Source organism: Entelurus aequoreus, linkage group LG11, assembly GCF_033978785.1.
Source record: "Entelurus aequoreus isolate RoL-2023_Sb linkage group LG11, RoL_Eaeq_v1.1, whole genome shotgun sequence".
NCBI classification, from domain to species: domain Eukaryota; kingdom Metazoa; phylum Chordata; class Actinopteri; order Syngnathiformes; family Syngnathidae; genus Entelurus; species Entelurus aequoreus.
In genome coordinates this window covers 40,599,247-40,624,767 of record NC_084741.1, presented here as the reverse complement: position 1 = coordinate 40,624,767, position 25,521 = coordinate 40,599,247, and the positions used below count along the sequence as shown (strand labels likewise).

Here is a 25,521-nt window from a genome sequence, read left to right as displayed (position 1 = left end):
ATGGTTCTTTTCCTCTTTGGTCCGGAGGACACAACGCCCACAGTTTCCAAAAACAATTTGAAATGTGGACTCGTCAGACCACAGAACACTTTTCCACTTTGTATCAGTCCATCTTAGATGAGCTCAGGCCCAGCGAAGCCGACGGCGTTTCTGGGTGTTGTTGATAAACGGTTTTCGCCTTGCATAGGAGAGTTTTAACATGCACTTACAGATGTAGCGACCAACTGTAGTTACTGACAGTGGGTTTCTGAAGTGTTCCTGAGCCCATGTGGTGGTATCCTTTACACACTGATGTCGCTTGTTGATGCAGTACAGCCTGAGGGATCGAAGGTCACGGGCTTAGCTGCTTACGTGCAGTGATTTCTCCAGATTCTCTGAACCCTTTGATGATATTACGGACCGTAGATGGTGAAATCCCTAAATTCCTTGCAATAGCTGGTTGAGAGAGGTTTTTCTTAAACTGTTCAACAATTTGCTCACGCATTTGTTGACAAAGTGGTGACCCTCGCCCCATCCTTGTTTGTGAAAGACTGAGCATTTCATGGAATCTACTTTTATACCCAATCATGGCACCCACCTGTTCCCAATTTGCCTGTTCACCTGTGGGATGTTCCAAATAAGTGTTTGATGAGCATTCCTCAACTTTATCAGTATTTATTGCCACCTTTCCCAGCTTCTTTGTCACGTGTTGCTGGCATCAAATTCTAAAGTTAATGATTATTTGCACAAAAAAAAATGTTTATCAGTTTGAACATCAAATATGTTGTCATTGTAGCATATTCAACTGAATATGGGTTGAAAATGCGATATATATGCGATTCGCACGTTGTGCGAATCGATTCTCATTTTTTAAAAATATATTTTTTTAATTTCATTTTTTATTTATTTATTTATTTTTTAAATTGTTTTAATTAATCAATCCAACAAAACAGTACACAGCAATACCATAACAATGCAATCCAATTCCAAAACCAAACTCGACCCAGCAACACTCAGAACTGCAATAAACAGAGCAATTGAGCGGAGACACAAACACGACACAGAACAAACCAAAAGTAGTGAAACAAAAATGAATATTATCAACAACAGTATCAATATTAGTTACAATTTCAACATAGCAGTGATTAAAAATCCCTCATTGACATTATTATTAGACATTTATAAAAATAAAAATAAAAAGAACAATAGTGTCACAGTGGCTTACACTTGCATCGCATCTCATAAGCTTGACAACACACTGTGTCCAATATTTTCACAAAGATAAAATAAGTCATATTTTTGGTTCATTTAATAGTTGAAACAAATTTACATGATTGCAATCAGTTGATAAAACATTGTCCTTTACAATTATAAAAGCTTTTCACAAAAATCTACTACTCTGCTTGCATGTCAGCAGACTTGGGTAGATCCTGCTGAAATCCTATGTATTGAATGAATAGAGAATCGTTTTGAAACGGGAAAATAACGTTTTTGAATCCAGAATCGCGTTAAATCCAAAAAAATCGATTTTGAATCGAATCGTGACCCCAAGAATCGATATTGAATCGAATCGTGGGTCACCCAAAGATTCGCAGCCCTAATATTTATATACATATATACACACATATATACATATATATATGTTAGTCTGCTGACTCAGATCCACAACCTTGACATATACATATATATATATATATATATATTAGGGCTGCAACAACTAATCGATTAAATTCGATTTTAAAAATAGTTGGCGATTAATTTAGTCATCAATTTGTTGGATCTATGCTATGCGCATGGGCAATTATTATTTTTATTTTTTTGTAATTTTTATTTTTTTTAAATAAACCTTTATTTATAAACTGCAACATGTACAAACAGCTGAGAAACAATAATCAAAATAAGTATGGTGCCAGTATGCTGGGTTTTTTTCAATAAAATACTGGAAAGGATAGAAATGTAGTTTGTCTCTTTTATCTGAGTATTAATCGATTAATCGAAGTAATAATCGACAGATTAATCGATTATCAAATTAATTGTTAGTTGCAGCCCTAATATATATATATACTGGGAACGCCTCGGGATCCCCTGGGAGGAGCTGAACGAAGTGGCTGGGGAGAGGGAAGTCTGGGCTTCCCTGCTTAGGCTGCTGCCCCCACGACCCGACCTTGGATAAGCGGAAGAAGATGGATGGATGGATATATACACATATATATATATATATATATATATATATATGTCAAAAATTGTAAACCTAGTAACCCGTTTTTTTATTCTATTATTTCTTTTCAACACAAAAATGCTTTATTTTTTGTATTTAAAAAATAAAATAAAATTAAACCCATCTGTTTTTGTTTTTTTCAATTTCCGTTCATGAAACAAAATAATATTGACTATAAAATACTGTACATTGACCGCCCTGTCACTGTCCAAATACTTATTTTCAATGTAACTATATGTGCTGGATGTAACTAATCTGACTTTTGTTGGACAGAGGAGAACATTTCCCTCTTAAAAAAGAATGTGTGACATGGCCACATAGCATCATGACTGCACACATTTGACAACACATTCTTGCCTCAGAGGTCACAAGTCCAGTTCCCTCAAGAGCGCAGATGTGCTGCTCTCCACATGCATCCCTTCAATTCGCCAGCTCTTTGGATATGCAACAGTATGGATAAAAAAAGAAGAAGTAAGGAATGTTACCTTGTGGTTTCGTAAAGCCCGCTATGGAGGGTCAAGTCACAGCAGGAGTCAAGCAACTGGGCCGCAGTTTCGTTACATAACTCTCTCCTTGAGGTTCCTGTGGACACGAAAACAGTGACAGTGGGTTGGCTGGAACTCAATTATTTGCATATGCTATTTTTAATTATGTTTGCCACAACATTGTAACATATCTGTGGTGGTGGACATTAGTAGATAAAACCACATTCTAATTTACGTAATTGGTCATGTTATTATGTTACGGACACTGTGGGAGAGACAAAAGCAAAATAAATGTTTTTTTTCTTGCTTCTTTCATGGTAAGGTCTCAAAGTGTCCAATGAGCCAAAACATGTAGTTTGCTTCAAAAAAGAGGGCCTCAAATATTGAATGTATGGTAAACACTTGTTTTAGTTGCTTTAAGAAGCACAAACTAATATCCTCATTTGTCCTCTGGAAGGGAGAAGTTTTTTCACAGCCTTATTTCAAATGCAAAACTACTAAAATATGTTTCTGTGGAGAGTAGGAATGTTACAATCAGGGTTTTTGCTGCTGATTCCGATACTGATCGTCCATGAGTGAGATTGGCTGATACCAATCACATATATTAACTGTACATGTTTCAATGCATTTATGGAGTGCTATTGACAGTTGGACAATGTCAACACAATATTTGTAAACTCATTCCTCCTAAACTTATTCTCTTTCTCTCTGTGTATTATGTTCAGCCTTGTCCTCCAGTAAATTGTTACTTAAGATACAAATAAATGTAGTTTATTTATAGTGACAGAGGTGATCATTACTAGCTTAGAGTAGCGGCTCCACACTGTGTATGGAGACGTATAATTAGCTGCTTGCCACTTGTCAGCCGGGAGACTTAAAATAAATACAATATCCGCCAAAGGGAATTGGTGTTTGTGGTGGGCAATAAAATACATTAGTCTGCAATGGTGATCACGTACTTTTTCACGAAAGCTGTCCGATACTGATTGGTGGCCGATCGATCTGCACATCCCTCATGGAGAGGACATCCTGAGCTTTCCAGTCATATGCGATTTGTTGGGTTTTATCCATTGAACTATAAAATACTTCCTGTATTTCTTGCACACGTGTAATCAAGAATATAATTCGCTTTTTGCACATGATTCATATTATGAGTGAAAAGGTCAAAACTAAGAAAAGTTCAAATGATGGTTTTGTATGTTTTTTCATGTCCAATGTTATTAAAAGTAACTATCAAACATTAAAAAATTGGTAAGAAGAGTTATAAACTCTTGTACATTGTTTTTGTATTGTTCCTCCCATCAAAACAACAAAAAAGAAAAGATGATGTGCATATTGGTTTGTGGGGTGACTCAATGGAATGAATTAGATGAGGAAATCAAACAACAAATAACATAATTCAATGTAAAACAAAATAAAAAATCATAGGTACAACAAAGAGGAAAAGTAACATATCTTAAGGGTATTTATACAACTTACATTTGATGAAATGATGAGTGGGTTTATTATTGTGAGAATATCTGGATAAAATTAATAGCAACAATAATATTAATATACTTAATACTGTAAAGTATCAGTTGATATTGATGTATCTGAGTGATGATGCAGGACAGTATAAGCTTTTGCTCCTTTTTGGACACACACAATGTTTCTTTCTTGATTTGTACATTTTCTTTTTCTACTTTGGACTGGTTTATTGCAGATTAGGATATGCTTACATATATTATTATTAATTTTATATTAGTATTATATATTACATAAATACATCTAATAATTGAAATAAATATGATTTTTTTTACACGATAAAAAAATTAGTTAACGTGCAAATTATTAATAATATAGCAGCATTTATTCTTTTTCTGATTCTCAGAAGATAAGAACCACGCGCATGCGCAACAGCTACTCGCCTTCTCCAAAAGTGTAATTTTAGTCCTCCCGGTGTACATTTCAGTTTGAATTATTTGAAGGTAGTTTAGTATATATTCTCCTTTGGCTACAGTACATGTACACTTACCTGGAGAGGTGATTCAATATTGCGAGCCTTGGTGTCCGAAAACACAACCTTGCTTTCCGCCATTGTCGTCAAAAAGACGGAAGTAAAGTGAGCGTTTTCCAAATCTTCCAAACGCCGTTCGTACTAAACATGCGAGCGTAACGAAATGTTTTGGACTTAAAATATAAATAAACGAATTCCTTCGGACATATGAAACCATTTTCCTGTAACCTTAATTTATGACAACCGTTTGGGTTCCTTTCTAGAGGACGACCCCCCACCAGCCGCATCAAGTACGTGACTGAACGACGACCTCTAGTGGTCACGCTCGGTTTTACCACATGCTTACATTGTGATTATACACTAGAAACACGTTTATTATTTCATTTAGTGAAACATTATCATCTTAATTCTAATGCAGTCATCAACCCAAGAAATATGGAACTATATTTGCAAAAAAATTAAAACCTTGAAAAAATATTCAATCAATGAATGAAAATCAACATCTACAAATATTGTATACAGAATACAAACATTGAAAAGGAGAACACAATTAAAACATCTATACTTTCCAGAAAAACTAACTACAGTATGATAAAGGGTGACGATTATTTATGCCATTATTATTACATCAGGGACTTTTATATTGGAAGATAACATTTCAAAACAGGTTACAAAGGCTCCCAATTTAGCTGCTGACGTATGCAGTAACATATTGCGTCATTTCCAGTTGTATTATTTTGTCAAAACTATTATTTATCAACTTGCTAATTTACTGTTAATAACCAGCTACTTATTGTTGCAGCATGGTTCTATATACAGTTCTGTTAAGTTAAGTTAAAGTTAAAGTACCAATGATTGTCACACACACACAATAGGTGTGGTGAAATTTGTCCTCTGCATTTGACCCATCCCCTTGTTCACCCCCTGGGAGGTGAGAGGAGCAGTGGCAGCAGCGGTGGCCGCGCCCGGGAATCATTTTTGGTGATTGAACCCCCAATTCCAACCCTTTATGCTGAGTGCCAAGCAGGAAGGTAATGGGTCCCATTTTTATAGTCTTTGGTATGACTCGGCCGGGATTTGAACTAAAATATAACAAGCATTTATTATTCCGTTGTTTGGATACTTTATATTAGTTTTTGGGCGATACTACAAATTTGGGTATTGATCCGATACCAAGTAGTTACAGGAGCATTATCGGCCATGCCAATGCAGATACTTCAATTTTTTACCGATCATTAAATGATTAAATTTTATTATCCCAATTATAATTAAACAAAACATAGGATAGCTTTGCAACTGAATCAATTAAATATTTAAATTAATTTGTTATTTTCTTTCATTACAAACAATATATTGAGCAAAATAAAGTCAATTAAAAACTACTATTGACTCTCATTTTATTCCTTAAAAGTGCCCAATGACTTATTTTCTGAGTTTTTATAAACAATAACAAAAATATGTTGTAATCATAAAAATATCACTCAGCACTGTAGTATCGACCCTATACTGATACTTTACTGTCGATATTGGCATTGATTCGGCTTCTTGTATCCTCCTGCAGTTTGTAGTGTAGAATGTTTAGCTAGTCCTCCAGTGATAATGATACATGTAGGAAACAGTTTATATGCCACCATAAAAGCGAGGATTAAGGACTCTCACTGTAGACCAAATCGATATCATTCATATCTTATATACTGCACAGCCCTATTGTGTATATCTATTTTAAACACATGGAAAATCACAACCTCAGGACCGTTTGGTGCAATATATATATATTTTTTAATTTTTCCCAATGACTGCAAATTTGTCTGTGTGTGAAATTTGCAGGGCACTTGATCCATCGGCACCGGTCGATCCCTCATCTTTATCCACCGACTCAAATCGCAAGAACATCATGAAAAATGTAAGAAAAGAAACAAAGAGTAAAAAAATGAAAGGACAACAACGGTGGTTGTCAACAATAAATAAGGAGCGCTCGTCCTTGTGGAGAGAAACCTCATCCAGAGTCTCATATGATTAAAAAATAGAACTTCAGTGCATTCCCTGTGACGGCTTTCCGCTACTCCTTCAATAAATCATCCATCTGACTCTTGGTTACCCTGGAATTAAAGCGACAGTATTAAGAACGAAAACACCGAATATAAATCGACACAAATATAAAATTTCACAGCCTTCTCATGTTCTATCTGTACTGTACAGCTCAAAACACAAACCTGGACAGAAAAGGCACAACTACAATTGGAGTATAATACTGGAAAAAAATTTTTTTTTTTTTTTTTTAAGATGTAATATTTTGGTCATTTACAAATGTTTATATTACCTTTACACATATTCCAACAGACAGTAAGATTACCAGTATCGATACAGATACAGGAACTTTATATTCATATATCATTTTCATATATACATTTACAGAAATGTTCACAAAGAAAAAAAAGTGCATTTTTTTATGACAAACCTGAATATTGCCAAACATTTAAGTTAACAATTGTATTGAAAACGGTATAAAAAAAGAAAGCAAATAAGACGTTATTAGGTGCTCTGGTCTCTTCGAGCCACCTGCTCACTTCCGCAAGGTGGCTCCTCCCCCTCGTGGGCGGAGCTTCGCGAGCTGCCATATTGCTTTGAGTCCGTCCGTTCCAGTTTCGAAGTCGGCACGTTTGCGCCGCGCTGTCCTAATTGGCTGCTTTCTGAGCGCTCGCCTACCGGAGCCCGACTCCCTTGAGGTCCTGGGGTCCCGCCCCAGTATGAGTCAAACCTGGCAGGTGAGGGCCCCTCTGTGGAAGGAGACATGGGGGACGAGGGGGTGGAGCGTGGCCTGGCTTGTACCATTTGGATCCCCCCGATAGGAATCATCAGATAAGGGACCTTGGCCTGCTGGGAGTGCATTGGAAGATGGCTGAAGATGTTGTCCACTGCAGCCGCTGGGTGGCCGACGTAGGCCTCGCATGTGGAGAGGCGGAAGGCAGGCGGAAACAGGAGGGGTTGTCCTGGTCCTGCAGTACCGCTTTTGTCCTGCGGGGGGAGCGCATCGTTCATTATTGTGACTGATGCCAGACAAAGTTAAAGTTAAAGTACCAATGATTGTCACACACACACTAGCTGTGGTGAAATTATTCTCTGCATTTGACCCATCACCCTTGATCAGTCCCTGGGAGGTGAGGGGAGCAGTGAGCAGCAGCGGTGGCCGCACCCGGCAATCATTTTTGGTGATTTAACCCCCAATTCCAACCCTTGATGCTGAGTGCCAAGCAGGGAGGTAACGGGTCCCATTTTTATAGTCTTTGGTATGACTCGGCCGGGGTTTGAACTCACGACCTACCGATCTCAGGGCGAACACTATAACCACTAGGCCACTGAGCAGACAAGCGTTCGTTCGTACAAGCTTGTAAACACGGATTGTCGCGATGCTCATTCAAACCACTCCAAAGCATTTGAGAAGACTTTTTCATTAGCAATGCTGACCGAGCAAAGTGGCAGCGTTTACATGGTAGAGATGTTGAAGTGTGATGATGATCTCTCATGGGCTCTCATTTGCCAACAAAAATGACTGCTATAGATCGCTGTCAAGAGTTCACACATGCTCTCAATCAATGTTTAAGATGGATTAATATTTTCAAGCGTAAAACACACACGTCTACAATAGGGAGCGAACAATTATCAGCGCCGATATTTGCCATTTTGATATACAGTACAGGCCAAAGGTTTGGACACACCTTCTCATTCAATGCATTTTCTTTATTTTCATGACTATTTACATTGTAGATTGTCACTGAAGGCATCAAAACTAGGAATGAACACATGTGGAGTTATGTACTTAACAAAAAAACGGTGAAATAACTGAAAACATGTTTTATATTCTATCCATCCATCCATTTTCTACCGCTTATTCCCTTCGGGGTCGCGGGGGGCGCTGGAGCCTATCTCAGCTACAGCCACCTCATCACAGGGCCAACATTCTAGTTTCTTCAAAATAGCCACCCTTTGCGCTGATTACTTTTTCGAACACTCTTGGCATTCTCTCGATGATCTTCAAGAGGTAGCCACCTGAAATGGTTTTCACTTCACAGGTGTGCTTGAAGCTCATCGAGAGAATGCCAAGAGTGTGCAAAGCAGTAATCAGAGCAAAGGGTGGCTATTTTGAAGAAACTAAAATATAAAACATGTTTTCAGTTATTTCACCTTTTTTTTTTTACTTTTTTTTTTTTTAGTGTCGATGCCTTCAGTGACAATCTACAATGTAAATAGTCATGAAAATAAAGAAAACACATTGAATGAGGAGAAGGTGTGTCCAAACTTTACCCTGTACTGTATGTCTATCGGCCGATATTTTTTAATACAACTACAACAGGAGATACAATATGTACCCACATAATACCAGTATTTAGCATTAAAAATAGTGATAAGCAGAGTAAGTAGTAATAAGTAGTAGAGATTTCCAACAATGCTTTTTTTGCCAATATCCGATATTGTCCAACTCTTAATTACCGATTCCGATATCAACCGATACCGATACATACAGTCGTGGAATTAACACATTACTATGCCTAATTTTGTTGTGATGCCCCGCTGGATGCATTAAACAATGTAACAAGGTTTTCCAAAATAAATCAACTCAAGTTATGGAAAAAAATGCCAACATGGCACCGCCATATTTATTATTGAAGTCACAAAGTGCATTATTTTTTTTAACATGCCTCAAAAAATTTGGGACATGATCTCCCTGAGAGAGCATGAGGAGGTTGAGGTGGGCGGGGTTGAGGGGGGTGGGGGGTGGGGGGGGGGGGTAACGGGGGGGGGGGGGGTATATTGTAGCTTCCCGGAAGAGTTAGTGATGCAAGGGGTTCTGGGTATTTCTTCTGTTGTGTTTATGTTGTGTTACGGTGCGGATGTTCTCCCGAAATGTGTTTGTCATTCTTGTTTGGTGTGGGTTCACAGTGTGGCGCATATTAGTAACAGTGTTAAAGTTGTTTATACCGTCACCCTCAGTGTGACCGATATGGCTGTTGACCAAGTATGCCTTGCATTCACTTGTGTGTGTGAAAAGCCGTAGATATTATGTGATTGGGCCGGCATGCAAAGGCAGTGCCTTTAAGGTTTATTGACGCTCTGTACTTCTCCCTACGTCCGTGTACCACTCCGTACAGCGGCGTTTTAAAAAGTCATACATTTTACTTTTTGAAACCGATACCGATAATTTCCGATATTACATTTTAAAGCATTTATCGGCCGATAATATCGGCAGTCCGATATTATCGGACATCTCTAGTAATAAGGTTAGTGTTTATATACCCACCATTGTTCTGAAAAATGTCCATTGATCAAACCTTTTTCTAACATTCCACACTACAAAATAATAAAAGTATGTTCTAAGATTCCGGCTGAACTCGTAATGGATTAGTACCAGTATTGGCCAATACTCAGGTCTGCAAAATCTGTATAGGATCGGAAGTTAAATCAATAAGTTTTGACACGGACTCAGGTAGTTGGTACAGTAGATTCAGTGGTACTGAAAATGATTATCTTATCTTACTTTACACTGCAGAGGACATCATTCTGATTTACTTTCTTATGCTGACGCTTGCAATGTTTATTTTTTGTTAAAAAAACAAACAAACAAAAACGATAGTGGTCGGTCACAGTTCACAAAACAGTAAATACCGCACATCCTCAAACAGTGAGAGTCACTCTTGGAGCTGTTTGCATGAATTGATTTGTGCAGCAGTCATTCAAACAAACAAATGCCTTTCTGACAGTTTGGTTGTGTGCACCACACCCTAATTTGGTTAACATTGACAGTGTGGCTGTGCAGCATGAATTCCATAAATAGTATGACGTTGTAGCTGCAGAACAAGTAACTTGCCACCAAACTCAACATAGAAACCTATGTATTGCATATGCTTTGGTACAGGTTTTGCTCCACAGTCGCTTTTATAACCCGTTTTTTAATCTGTCTGCAAGATGTTCATTTGTGAATGCTTTCCCAGATTGCAAATGAAACCACGCCCCACCCTCTCCAAATATATCTGAATTATTTTTTTAAAAAAAAGTACTTTGTGTAAATATAAATCTTGAAAACGTCACTGCTATTTTTCTTCAAGACACGGTCGGAAATCAAGTTCATGAACAAAATATATAGTTTCACCTGGTCTCAACATTAGGTACACCTGCACACTCGCTGATCGATTGAGACTCTGCATAAAAAAAGCTGTCCCTGTCACTGCATGTTGTACATGATGCACAATGCCACAATTAGATAACAATAATACTTTATCCCACATTTTTTGTCCTGCTGAAGGCTTAAAGGGGAACTGCACTTTTTGGGAATTTTGCCTATCATTCATAATCATTAAGAAAGACATGACGACGGATGGATTTTTTAAAAATGCGTTCTAAATATTAAATAAATGTAAATAAAAGTCCACTTACAGCGGATCAAATGGGAGCTCCACTATTTCGCTCATAAAATCCAATAAATAACCATTCAAAAAGCGCCAACAATCCTCCATTTGCATGTTGTGACTTGAATATTAACTAAGTATTAGTGATTTTGTTATTATAAGCGCTAATGCAGACAAACTATTTATAGCGGTGACGTAATCACTTCCGTGTCTCCCTATGTTTACATCATCCAGTTGTCTGCTGCTTCCTTGCGGTCTTGCTTGTGGAAGTTTATTGTAGAGAATAAATCACCTGGACAGAAAAAGTCTGAGTAGGTATTCCCACAAGTTGGGACATTTTGACAGCCAATTTAGATACAGAAACGGCAAGAACACGAAAAGACGCTTAGGTCCACTCCCCTTTTTCCGCGAGGATTATGAGTCATTCTTCATCTAAATGGGAATATATGAACATCCTAGCAGTCGGCATCCTAATGACAGCAGACATTGTACAGTAAGTGATGTTTTATTATGTCTGCAGTGAGTAATAATCAGTGATGAAGGAAAAAACAAACGTGATGAAATTAATGCACCGCTTTTGCTAAAAATGATCAAAATACATAAATATTGAATGTTATTACAATGAGCCCGTTACTACATTACATATATACTTACATCATGTATATACAACCTTAATGGAGGTGTTTGGATGTTTTCTTAAGGGCTTTATAGGCAGAATTAAACGGCTCCCATAAGCTCCTTTGTAAGCAGACTTTTGATCACATTTATTTAATATTTAGAATGCATTAAAAAAAACCATCCATCTTCATGTCTTTCATGATTGTGAACGATAAGAAAAATTCCAAAAAAGTGCAGTTCCCCAACTTTTCTTACCTATTGGAACCAGCTTTTGTGTATTTGGGATCTGCATAAGTCCCAAAAATTGAAATCAAACCGTTAAGGCATGACGGAAATATTTATGGAACAATATGCCTTCCTTCTTACAAGCTATTTTGAATTTTCTCATATGACGTTCTTGCCTTGTGTCAATGGATTTTCCATATGTGGTAGAAATGTACCCATAGTGCCTTGCACGCGTCCACCATTGGTCCACGTTGTAGTCAGTAAGTACCTCCTTTTTTTTCCTGTTCTCTTGTTGTGGGGCAGACTGTCTCGTTCATGCACATGCATCCTCCGCTGTTGCCATTTCTAATACAAAGTAGTGTATAGTTCTAACTTATATCTGTCAGTGGACTGGATGTGGAAGCGCTAAAAATTACAACAAAGATGGTGGGGAGCAGACGCTGTAGAAGTGGAGGCACGTAAATAAGACCGCCCACAAAACGGTGCATCCTGAAGAGACGGTCAGAAAACAGCTGGAAAACGGTCTGTAAAACATAATCTATGCAACATTTTGACCAAAGAACCACCATTATATGTTATGTAGACCACAAGGACGTGTTTTAAATGTAGGAAAAAATCATGATTTGACACCTTCAACCTAATGTCCAAATAAGTACGTCCACCTCTCTGTGATGTCACAATGAAGCCAGACTGTAAACCCAATCCAAACCTGCATGCAAGCTCACGCCAAAATACATGAACTTTAAGATTTGACGCTTTGACATTGTTTAACACGAGTATCCAGCATTGTATAATTTATAAGCAACAAACTAAATCTATCACAGGTCCCTTTTACGTCCTCTTTCCGTCCTAAACCAACTGTACTTTCTATTCAGACACAAATCCTGTAGGACAGTGGTTCTAAAACTTTTTGTCCCTAAGTAGCACCCCAGAAAACACTTGGCTATCCAAGTACCACCATAATGACCAACAATAAAATACAGCAGCATAGCGTTCATTAAAAACAAGACAGAGGTTTTATTTACCAAGTGTACGTAATATTTTTGGCCACTGTAACATTACACACAGTTTAAACAGTAACACTGTGTTTGAATATTTAAGTGATTATTTGGTGTACCACTAGATGGAGCCACAATGTCACAGTTTGAGGATCACTGCCGAAGTACAGCAAAACATTGTTGCCACGGCGGCGGGTTCCTTCCATTTTTATACAAGTCAATGTGTCCGCTTCCACCGCCTGCAAAACGGCACCAACATGGCGGTGACGTTCCGCATCCCTGCGCTAAATATACGCAGGGCTTCCCTTTTTGCCGGTCGCCGCAGCATATCTGTTCAATTTAGATCAAATCTGCTTGTGTGGGACAGGAAGTCATGCACAAACATCAAAATAAATGATCCGGTTTATAATTTAAAAAAAACCCCTCCATTTTCAAGGTGGATCGTATTTTACACTTTTAAACATCCTAATGGACCTGAAGTCAAACTGTCAAAGGTTTTCAGATGTAATTTCACCTCAATGACACAAATGGATGAGGAATGCTGATTTTGGGGGTCGAAAATTGAAGAATAATAAACATGCATATCCTGGGCAGCTGTATGAGGGCCTGTGTCAAATACAAGCTGATACGGAAGCCAGGAAAACAGGGGAGTGGTGTGTGTGTGTGTGTGTGTGTGTGTGTGTGTGTGTGTGTGTGTGTGTGTGTGTGTGTGTGTGTGTGCGTGCGTGTGTGTGTGTGTTCTTGTATTTATACCCTTCTTGAGACATCAACAAGGAAAAGTGCCTTCTATATAAGGACTGGTGATCAAATCATGGTCCAAATACGGAAAACCATTGCATCTAATAGAGAATGTCTCATTTGCACCCCTGGTGGTGAAATCTATCAAAATTAGGGTGGCCCCAAGAAGGAGGGATTTTTCAAATTGACTGTGTGTCGGTTTTAAAAGTGCTCCCCTTCTGGTCAACATATGAATCAACAAGTGTGTGCAAAAATTTGAAGTGCTCCCCCTCTGGCCAACATATGTAATAAGTGTGTGTAAGAAATTGAAATGCGCCCCCTTTGGCCAAAATTAATACAATTAATAAAATAAATATGTATAGAGAGACATACTGTGTTAACTTGAAGTAAATAATGAAGATTAAAAACCAATTACAAACAAACTAATTACATTTTTAAAAAATAACTAAAAGCTTACCTTTTTTATATTTGCCTAGTATGTATATTTGTAAATACCAATCTTTATATATCTAGAAAGGGTGGTCCTAAAGAGGTAGGCTTTTTTCGGATGTCTCAAGAAGGTAACAAATACAAGAATGTGTGTGTGTGTGTGTGTGTGTGTGTGTGTGTGTGTGTGTGTGTGTGTGTGTGTGTGTGTGTGTGTGTGTGTGTGTGTGTGTGTGTGTGTGTGTGAATAAACTGTTTGTGGTTAGCTTTACTACAACTCTCCTTATCACATGTTTCTGTGAGGATTTGGGAGATCTTGTAGAAGTCTGCACTATTTCGCTGCACGATGGAGTCGCAACAGAACGGGGGTGGGGATTGCCGGACTGCGGATGGTGGCGCCGTTCTGTGGCAGTGCCGTGCGGCTGCCGTTCCGCATGCAGTGGGGATTTGGGTCTTGGCATGGTCTTACAGCCGTGCAGCAAATGCAAACTTGCAAGCTTGTCTGCTTTCATTGTCACCTTTGTAGTAGCAATTCAACCTACAGCATACGAACAAAAATTGACCCAATCTCAAATGGACACTTTGAAACCACTACTTGAGGAAATATATGAAAAGGGACTTACCACTTTCATGTAGCTACTCCTTGTATTGAGGTGTTCCCAGGGAAGACATCCAAGCGTCCTCTGCTTTGCTCCAACCGGCACAGGCGGCGTCCTAGCTTGCGATAACCTGTAGCAGCCTGACAAGATGGGACGGAGAGGAGAGACGGGTCTGACGGGAGAGGGTCCTCTTTCAGGGGACGGCGACACTTGCCGGCTGGGTGAGGGTAGCTCTGTCCTCGGGGACAGACTATGGACGGGTGAAGACAGCTCCAGGCGCGGAGAGAGACTGTGACTGGGGGAACAGCTCTCACTGCTGGGGGAGAAAGTTCTCGGTGACGCCTTCCAGCTCCGTCGGGAGAACAGGGCTCTTCTGCTGCCCGGTGAGGCGGCACGTCTGCTGTGCCAAGTCCCCCTTTGGGACGTTTCTAGAACGGGACTGGGGATGAGACCCGCGGGCTCCGGCTCCGGAGTACACTGCCGAGAGTGCCCGCTGCATTTGGAACGGCCCCCCGTCGATGCGTGGGTGTCGGATGAACAGGAGGAAGGAGGGTCGTCGTGCGATCCCTCTTCCTCGTCTTCGTCATCGTCATCGTCGTCATCGTCCTCAGACTCCTCGACGTTGGAAAACCGGTGTTCTTCCTGCTCCTCTGAGTAACAGGCACGCTCCTCGTGGGCTGCTGAAGAACATAAACATGCTTTCAGTTTCACTATTCCAGTGTATTCGATTGCAAGCACAAGCTCAATGAGATATTGTTGACACACAAAAGGTTTTTAACCATCATAAGTTGCCTGGTTTAGTAAACATTAATACACAACAGTCAATTCAACCTTTCTGGGTCCGCATCAGTATTAAATAGTAAGGGTCCCGGAAAAATCGATTCACATCCGAATTCTTATTTAGGGCTGCAGCTATCAATTATTTTAGTAATCAAGTTATCTATCGTTTAGTTTGTTTGATTACCATAATTTCCGGACTATAAGCCGCACCTGACTATAAGCCGCACCAGCTAAATCTAGGGGAAAATACAGATTGCTCCATATATACGCCGCACCCGACTATAAGCCGCAGGGTTTTGATGTGTAATTACCGTAGTATATAGGGGTTCCTGCTACCACGGAGGGGATTGTCGGGACAGAGATGACTGTTTGGGAACGCAAAGCGTCCCATTTATCAACAATAAATCTTTCAATCATTCAATCAAACTTTCACATCTTTGACATGGCGAACAGCATTCATGCAGAGTACAAATAATACAACGGTACAAAGTAATACAAAGTGCTCGCCTGTACGTTATCAAAATAACCAGCCTACCGGTATATGAAAAGTCAGTCTTTAATCATTGTGTCATCGTCTTCCTCCTGTGTACTAAAACCACCGAAATCCTCTTCGTCGGTGTCGGAGAAGAGCAGGCCGTATATAAGCCGCACCGTTGTATAAGCCGCAGGGACCAGAACGAGGGGAAAAAGTAGCGGCTTATAGTCCGGAAATTACGGTACCTTAAAGCCTGAATGTGTATTTCAGAGAAAATCGTTAAAATAAAAAAATAAAATGTTCTGCTTGCCATAACCTTCTTTCTTTTTCACTAATACATGCACATCATCAACACAAAAATTGCACTTTTAACATGTGCGCATTCATTCAATGTTTTTAATAAAAACACACAAATAACAGCACCCACATGCCACCACTCTCATGTGCGCTCTATTGCAGCAGCTGTGCAGAAACTATGTCTGCATATTTAAAGTTTTGGGCATTGATCATTTTTAATAGTTACACTCAAACAATTATTTCAAACAACAAAATATGAATTGAAGCTTTTTTTCAAATCAAATGATTGATTAAATCGTTGCAGCTCTAGATTATTTATTTCGATTCTGAATCAATTCAAAATATTCAAGAATCGATGTTCAAACAGATGTTTTAAGGCTACCTCCGTGCTTACTTGTTTTGTGTATATTTCATACATCAGCAGCCAAATGAAGAGCTTTTGTAACTTGTACCCTGTTTTATTATCATTTATAGACCAAATAACACATTGCGAAAACTGGTTTGAATCGAATAATCGTTTCTGAATGAAATCGTCACACAAGGAATCAGAACCAAATTGAATTGTGAGTTGTTTCTATATGAATACAAGTCAACAAGTATACAGTTGAACTCAACTATTTGACCACCATTTTACATTTAGTCACAAAGTAATGTCATTAGCAAATAAACTGACATCGAAAATGATCATAAACAATGTTGAACAATGGCTGGTAAATGATTTTAAGGGGAACTAAACTTGGATTGCAACAATTTAAATTGATTCATTCAATTACAAAAAAGTTTCGATTTGTATTTTATTGCTTGAAATAATCGATTAAAGAGAATTAAAATTTAACAAATCTGCGCCGCATGGACTGCCCGGAACTTTAAATACACAAACATAGTTTCTACACGGTCATTGCAATAGAGCACACATGATAGCACTGGTAGTGCACATAAAAGCGGTGATGTGTGTGTGCTTTGATTTGCGTGGCGGCGAACAACAGAGATTCATTTTTAAATAAATGCACACATGTTATAAGGCCACTTTAAATTATTAGAAAGAATGAAGGTTATAGCAAGCAGAAACATATTTGTCTAGTTCAACTATGTTCCTTAAAATACACATTGAGGCTATAAATTGTTTTTATCTGATTACTTGATTAATCAAACAAACTAATCAATAAATGACTCGATTACTGAGATAATCCATTTTATTCACGACATTACAGCTACTCCAAGTGCTAACTGCTAGCCTCAAACACATACACGGAATGTCGTAACATGAAGACGCGCCGAACCCGCACATAATCACAACAAAAATAAACATGTCTCCACATGTCTCTATTCTAAACAAGAATAGTTCCATTTCAAAAAGAGAGGTAAAACAAAAGTAGTGAACAGAAGGAAAATGATTAATAAATACCGTAATAACGTCTAACAAGCAGAAATGCACAAATCCATGTTTGCTTACAGTGGAAGTCTCCTGCTTCTTCAGCACCTGCAGTAAGTGAACTCATCCAAAAGATGGCACCATGGCACAAATAATATCACACCTTTCCGTTTATGTTAGGATCTGCGCATGTCCAAGTAAAGTATCCCGATTTAAGGTGTAATGCATGAAAATGCACGTCATAATCAGATCATTTTTTTCAAGGTCCTTGTACACAGTAACATTCTAATGCAAATATGATCAGATAAATACATGTTGTCCATGTACACGTGGCTGCTGAACACCAATTCTACCTTCACCCACAAAAGGGCAGAAAGATCTCTGATTCAATTCACAGAGGATCAACTTGAGGCAAAAACAATTTTCTAATCAAACTTGTGATGTCTCGCTTGTTTGGTTTTTGTTTGTTTGGCCCACGGTCCGTAGTTTGGACACCCCCGATCTAGACCATAAGGAAGTAATACATGTAGATTAAAATCATCATAGGTCCCTTTTAATAGCGGTCGTCTGGCCTGTTGTCTGTCCCACTTTCATAACAGCAGGTACATTCTATTCACGCTCAGTATTGCCTCCTAACTGGACAGGTGGACACACTCGAAGTGTTGATGATGTGTTTCCTCTCTTTTTATTGCTGACAGTTCTTACCCGCCAACCAACACAGCCACGGTATAAATAGCCTACACATGAAAAGGCCGGAATGGGAATGAAAAGCATCACGCCTCTATTCACAAACTATATCAGGAGTGAATGAATGACGTTTCAACGCCGCGTCCTTGAATGTGATGAGTGTCGCCTGTCAGCGAAGAAGACATGGCGGCGCGAGGAAGATCATGAGCCCTCACCGCTAAAGTGGCTGCCATTGTGCATGGAAACAAGCGCACCGTGCAGGGCTCTTCTTGCTTCATTATTTATATTGAACTTTTTTCTTATGCAAGGGCAAAAGGTTGGGGAATAGTACATGGCGGTTGCATAAGCTGTCAGTGCCGAGCAGCTACACTTCTTCACAGTCAGTCGCGTAACAGCATTTCTCCTTCCTTTCAAATACCTGTTTCCTCGCTCTCCGGCTCATCCGCCGACGCTTCAGACACTCCCATTGCCTGGCACTTTTTCCCATGAGCTTTTGACTTCATGTGTTTGGTAAGGTTCCCTGCGAAGGAACATGAAAAGCACATTAAAACTCGCCTCCCTTTTCCACAGGGCAAGGAAAAACTAGGACATTTTCCAACAACACAGATAAACATGAGACGGGCATCATTTAACAAGACACACAAAAAAAGTGGAAATACATCTTAAACATGTCTTTAACCGTCCCCTAACCTTTGGTTTTGAAGGCAAAGTTGCAGTGTTTGCAAATGTACGGACGGACATCAGTGTGTGTTCGGATGTGCTTCTTCAGCATGCTGGGCTTCTTACAGCGGATGCCGCACTCCCCGCATATGTACTTTCCTCTGCCACGCCCTCGAACGTAAATATACTCTTCGTTAGACTTATACCTGACAGACAGACGGGATGGGCATGCGTTATTGATACAGAAACAGAACCAACATGAAGTCACAGAATCACAAATAAGCATCCATTTGATATACATCACTCATTTCACTGCCTGGTAGATTGTGGCGTGCAATCGTTGCTACTAGAGAGTAGCACACATGTCAAACATTTCAACCTTGAGGTGCTTGTAACAACACACTATCTAAAAAGTATGCATTATCTCAGAATGTAAAACATTTTCACCCCAGTATGTGATAGTAATTGCCCGCATGTTGTATAGAACTTTGACATATTTTGGAATACCTTGTTACCTATTGCAAGAGGTAAAATGTAATAAAGCAGGGGTCTTCAAGGAGTTCCAGGCCAAGGACACCTTAAAAGGGGCGACATGGGTCATATGGTAGAGCAATCGGAGAGCAACTTGAAGGTTCCTGGTTCCTAGTCACGACCATTGTGTCTAGAGCTGTCCGATAATGGCTTTTTTGCCCATATCCGATATTGTCCAACTCTTAATTACCGATTCCGATATCAACCGATACCGATATATACAGTCGTGGAATTAACACATTATTATGCCTAATTTGTTGTGATGCCCCGCTGGATGCATTAAACAATGTAACAAGGTTTTCCAAATTAAATCAACTCAAGTTATGGAAAAAAATGCCAACATGGCACTGCCATATTTATTATTGAAGTCACAAAGTGCATTATTTTTTTTAACATGCCTCAAAACAGCAGCTTGGAATTTGGGACATGCTCTCCCTGAGAGAGCATGAGGAGGTTGAGTTGGGTGGGGTTGGGGGGGGGGCGGGGTTGAGGTGTGGGGGGGCAGGGGGGTAGGTGGTAGCGGGGGGTGTATATTGTAGCGTCCCGGAAGAGTTAGTGCTGCAAGGGGTTCTGGGTATTTGTTCTGTTTTGTTTATGTTGTGTTACGATGCGGATGTTCTCCCGAAATGTGTTTGTCATTCTTGTTTGGTGGGGGTTCACAGTGTGGCGCATATTTGTAACAGTGTTAAAGTTGTTTATACCGCCACCCTCAGTGTGACCTGTATGGCTGTTGACCAAGTATGCCTTGCATTCACTTGTGTGTGTGAAAAGCCGTAGGTATTATGTGATTGGGCCGGCACGCAAAGGCAGTGCCTTCAAGGTTTATTGGCGCTCTGTACTTCTCCCTACGTCCGTGTACCACTATTTAAAAAAGTCATACATTTTACTTTTTGAAACCGATACCGATAATTTCCGATATTACATTTTAAAGCATTTATCGGCCGATAATATCGGCAGTCCAATATTATCGGACATCTCTAATTGTGTCTTTATGCATCTTGCTGCCAGTGCCGCTCACACGGGTGTATGAAAGTGAATGAATGGTGGGTTGTGGTTGGAGGGGCCGTAGGCAAAAAAATTGGCAGCCACGTTTCCGTCAGTCTAGCACAGGGCTGCTGTGGCTACAAATGTAGCTTACCACCATCAAAGTGTGAATGTGGGGTGAATGAATGATGGGATCTCAGTTCTCTGTGAAGCACTTTGAGTGTCTAGAAAAGCGCTATATAAACTGAATCCATTATTATTATTAAACTAAAAAATTAAAAATAAAGTATCCTCTTGTATGAAATGATGATTCTATCTTACATTAAACTGCTCCTATAGGTACTTAGTTATGGTGCAAGACTAACAATATTCAAATAATAACAGTATTGTGCCGCTAATAGCTAATGTGCTAATCACCAGCTGATAACTAATGCTCAAATCAATAGCTGGCAACTAGACCCCGAAAGGGACAAGCGGTAGAAAATGGATGGATGGATAGATTGCTAATCTCTATCTGGCAGTTAATGTGGCAATTGCTAGCTGAGAACTAGCGTTCCACTTGCTAGCTGATAACTACAGTGCTAATCGTTAGCTGGGAACTACAGCGCTAATTGCTAGCCGATAACCAAAGTTAAAGTTAAAGTACCACTGATAGTCACACACACACTAGGTGTGGTGAGTGTCCTGGGCATGACGTTAAAGTGCATACGGCAGTGGAGGCTCCTCCATGGGTTCTTGGGGCACTAGGAGGCTAACCCCTTTACTACTGTTACCCCAGGTGGACCTTGGCAAAGGCCTAGTACCTGACTGCCCCCTAGCCAGCGATACGGTGAAGACCTCAACGGCGAAGCAGGCGGAAGACGGTAGATTTAAGAACTACCACAACGGCTGCGATGGCGGAAGAAGGCTGCAGCAGAAAAGGGTCCCCAGTCGTCTTGGACTCCATGCCACTGGACCCTGACCCGATTCTGTCAAGGATCGTGTGGTGACTGTCTGTGCACCAGTCTCCCCACGTTAAACAATGTCACGCACAGGCATCCTCCATAAAGGGATACCCCCCTACCAGGAGGATCGTCACACTCGTTCGAGTGACCGCCGATGAGGTGTGGTGAAATTACTCTCTGCATTTGACCCATCCCCTTGTTCCACCCCCTGGGAGGTGAGCGGAGCAGTGAGCAGCAGCGGTGGCCGCGCCCGGGAATAATTTTTGGTGATTCAACCCCCAATTCCAACCCTTGATGCTGAGTGTCAAGCAGGGAGGTAATGGGTCCCATTTTTATAGTCTTTGGTATGACTCGGCCGGGGTTTGCACTCACGAGCAGTTGCTAGCTGATAACTACAGTGCTAATCGTTAGCTTGGAACTAGAGCTCTAATTGCTAGCCGATAACTCACACACTAATAGCTCGCTGGCAACTAGAGCGCTAAACGCTAGCTGGAAATTAACACGCCAGTCGCTAACAGTTAGGGCATACATCATTAGCTGAACATTACAGCGCAAATCTCGTTGTCAGCTGGTAACTAGAGCGCCAATCGCTAGCTGTCTTAAATACTGCATGACTATAATAATACAATCATTTATTCATGTTATATATGTTATGTATTCACATTCAACGATGTACATGTGAATTGAAAGACATTTACATTTGTGGAAAAATTGCGGGGAGACATGTCAAAAATATATATTTAACAGAACAACCAAATATTTCAGGCCCACCTGCAGTACCTCTGTAGACCCCCTGTTGAAGACCTCCGCTTTAAAGGCCTACTGAAATGATTTTTTTTAATTTAAACGGGAATAGCAGATCCATTCTATGTCATACTTGATCATTTCGCGATATTGTCATATTTTTGCTGAAAGGATTTAGTAGAGAAAATCGACGATAAAGTTCGCAACTTTTGCTCGCTGATAAAAAAAAGCCTTGCCTGTACCGGAAGTAGCGTGACGTCACAGGAGCTAGGATTCCTCACAATTCCCCATTGTTTACAATGGAGCGAGAGAGATTCGGACCGAGAAAGTGATGATTACCCCATTAATTTGAGCGAGGATGAAAGATTCGTAGATGAGGAACGTTACAGTGAATGACTTGAGAGGCAGCGATGGACGTATCTTTTTTCGCTGACCGTAACTTAGGTACAAGCTGGCTCATTGGATTCCACACACTTCTTTTTTTATTGTAGATCACAGATTTGTATTTTAAACCACCTCGGATACTATATCCTCTGGAAAATGAGAGTCGAGAACGCAAAATGGACATTCAGTGCCTTTTATCTCCACGACAATACATCGGCGAAATGCTTTAGCTACGAGCTAACGTGATAGCATCTTGCTTTAACTGCATATAGAAACAAAAGAAATAAACCCCTGACTGGAAGGATAGATAGAAAATCAAAAATACTATTAAACCGTGGACATGTAAATACACGGTTAATGCTTTCCAGGCTGGCGAAGGTTAACAATGCTGTGCTAACGACGCCATTGAAGCTAACTTAGCAACCGGACTGCACAGAGCTATGCTAAAAACATTAGCTCTCCACCTACGCCAGCCAGCCCTCATTTGCTCATCAACACCCGTGCTCACCTGCGTTCCAGCGATCGGCAGAAGGACGAAGGACTTCACCCGATGCGTTTGGCGGCCCGGAGACGTAGGAAGTCAAGGTGAGGTCGGCGGCTAGCGCGGCTAGCGCTCCAACAAAGTCCTCCTGGTTGTGTTGCTGTAGTCCGCTGCTAATACACTGATCCCACCTACAACTGTCTTCTTTGCAGCCTTCATTGTTCATTAAAAAAATTGCAAAAGACGTCCAGAATACTGTGGAATTATGAAATGAAAACAGAGCTTTTTGTATAGGATTCTACGGGGTACCATAACTTCCGTTACTCGGACTTCGTCACGCGCATACGTCATCATACCGCGATGTTTCAGCCGGATATTTCCCGGGAAGTTTTGAATGTCACTTTATAAGTTAACCCGGCCGTATTGGCATGTGTTGCAATGTTAAGATTTCATCATTGATATATAAACTATCAGACTACGTGGTCGGTAGTAGTGGGTTTCAGTAGGCCTTTAAACCGTTGAAATTGACGCCTTAATGAGAAAAAAACATTACAGAAATCAATGCATTAAATATTTAAATCTGTATAATTTTTTTTTTTAAACAAAACCAACATGCAATTGGTTATTGATGGAATAAATGTTAAACTTTACACCTTTCTTTGCAGCTGGATTTGTCTGATTTGCAGCTTTTTTTAAGCAGGCTTTCAAAACACAGTCATAGCGATGCTAGCATTCCATGTGGCTAATAAGGTTTGATGTGTTGAAGCATGATGTTTATTTCCCTTTAGCACAGAATGTTTTCACAATATTTAGTGCAAATAGCACGCAAAATGTTTTTTTCTGAAACAGTGAAGTTTTTGTTTAGAGTGAGTTCAGGCCGTTTGAAGCATGGCACATATGAGAAAAGGAGCGCTTGGTTTTCTCACCCATAACTATACTTATAATGGTGCATTATGTAATAATGCAATACATTTTTATCTCATTATGTGATCAATATATTAATTAATCAATCAAACTGTATTTGCGTATCACTTTTCATACATACAAAATGTAGCACAAAGTGCTTCACATTTAAAAACATAAAAAACAAACAAACAAAAAAAAACAGTACCCCCTGCTCTCATTGCATAATCACAAGTTGAAACAGTCAACCCAACCCACCCCCATACCCCACACTAAACCCACCTTTTTTCTCTACCACACTCATGCACACACAATAAAAGTCATGTAAAAACATATGTGTCTGAGCACGGAAGCAACAGGTGATACAACACTATCTTAAGGAGCCAAGTGCACCAGGGGCTGCAGGATGAGGGGCCTCGAACGCAGCGACCCTGATTCAGAGCACACAGCGAGGGAACAGGGAGTCGTCTCGCCGAGAATCCCATGAGCCAGAGCCACAGCATTCGCAGCACACCAGAGCCCCCGGTGCAGAGGGCTCCTGCTGAGGAAAAGCTGGAAATAACTCTATAAATGTAAAATATATTAAGAGAATACATTTTTTTTATAAATCTAAGATAGTATAGGAAATATGTTTTTTTCCCACAATGGGGAAATTACGTTGTTGCATTGCAGGTTTTAACATACAGTAACAGAAGTAAAGCGTAATGGAAACAAAAAAATAAATATTACATAAAATGTATTTAAAAGCTACATAAGATTAATTAAATTGGTTTGTGGTAAATAAAAGCTAATTTATATTATATAAACACTGAGTTAAAATAATAATAATAAAAATATAAGATGAAAAAGAATATTAATTCAACGCTAAGTTAAAAAGGTGGGTCTTGAGCTTGGTTCTCTGCCCTGAGGTTGGGGGCGGCTAATAATGGAATGATGCCTCCCTGTGGGTATGGGTCCGGACTGTTGGAATATTTAGGAGGCCTGAACTGGAAGACCTTAGGGACCGCGAGGGCTTGTATGGTTCAAGCAACTCGGAAAGATAAGAAGGCCCAAGACCATTAAGGCATTTAAAAACCAGTCAAATAATCTTAAAATCAGTTTTGGAACACACAAGAAGCCATTGCTGCGATTTTAAAACTGGTGTAATATGGGCAGGGCCTCGTCAGTACACAAGCTGCTGAGTTTTGGAGTAGTCAATGCGGCTTGTAATAAAATCATGCATTTGTGTCTCCGTATAGAGAATGGGGTGGATTCTGGCTATATTTTTAAGATGATAAAACCCTATTTTTCTACAGTATCAAAGGCTGCACTTAGATCAAGTAGGACCAGCACTGAGACCCTTTGTGAGTCGTAATTCATCCATCCATCCATCCATCTTCTTCCGCTTATCCAAAGTAGGGTCGCGGGGGCAGCAGCCTAAGCAGAGAAGCCCAGACTTCCCTGTCCCCAGCTCTTCTCGGGGGATCCCAAGGCATTCTTAGGCCAGCTGGGAGAAATTTTCTCTCTAACGTGTCCTGGATCTTCCCTGCGGTCAGACGTGTCGTGAACATCTCCCCAGGGAGGTGTTCGGGGGGCATTCTGACCAGATGCCTGAAC

The 25,521-nt window shown here is 40.0% G+C and overlaps 1 protein-coding gene across 5 annotated transcripts in view; it reads right to left on the bottom strand.

Annotated features, from left to right (window-relative positions):
- Nucleotides 1-25,521, bottom strand: part of LOC133660114 (transcription factor HIVEP3) — a 142,929-nt gene that overhangs the window by 6,728 nt on the left and 110,680 nt on the right. For 2 of the 5 annotated variants that reach the window (XM_062063258.1, XM_062063259.1), the window contains 4 exons: nt 18,985-19,160; nt 18,713-18,814; nt 14,708-15,363; nt 6,445-7,693 (listed from right to left, as the gene is read on the bottom strand). In XM_062063258.1, coding sequence (XP_061919242.1) covers nt 7,211-7,693; nt 14,708-15,363; nt 18,713-18,814; nt 18,985-19,160 — 1,417 coding nt within the window. In that variant the 3' untranslated portion in view covers nt 6,445-7,210. Of the gene's footprint in view, nt 1-2,682; nt 2,780-6,444; nt 7,694-9,539; nt 14,623-14,707; nt 15,364-18,712; nt 18,815-18,984; nt 19,161-25,521 lie in introns of those variants that run through there. The other 3 variants (XM_062063261.1, XM_062063260.1, XM_062063262.1) reach the window with 3 other exon arrangements.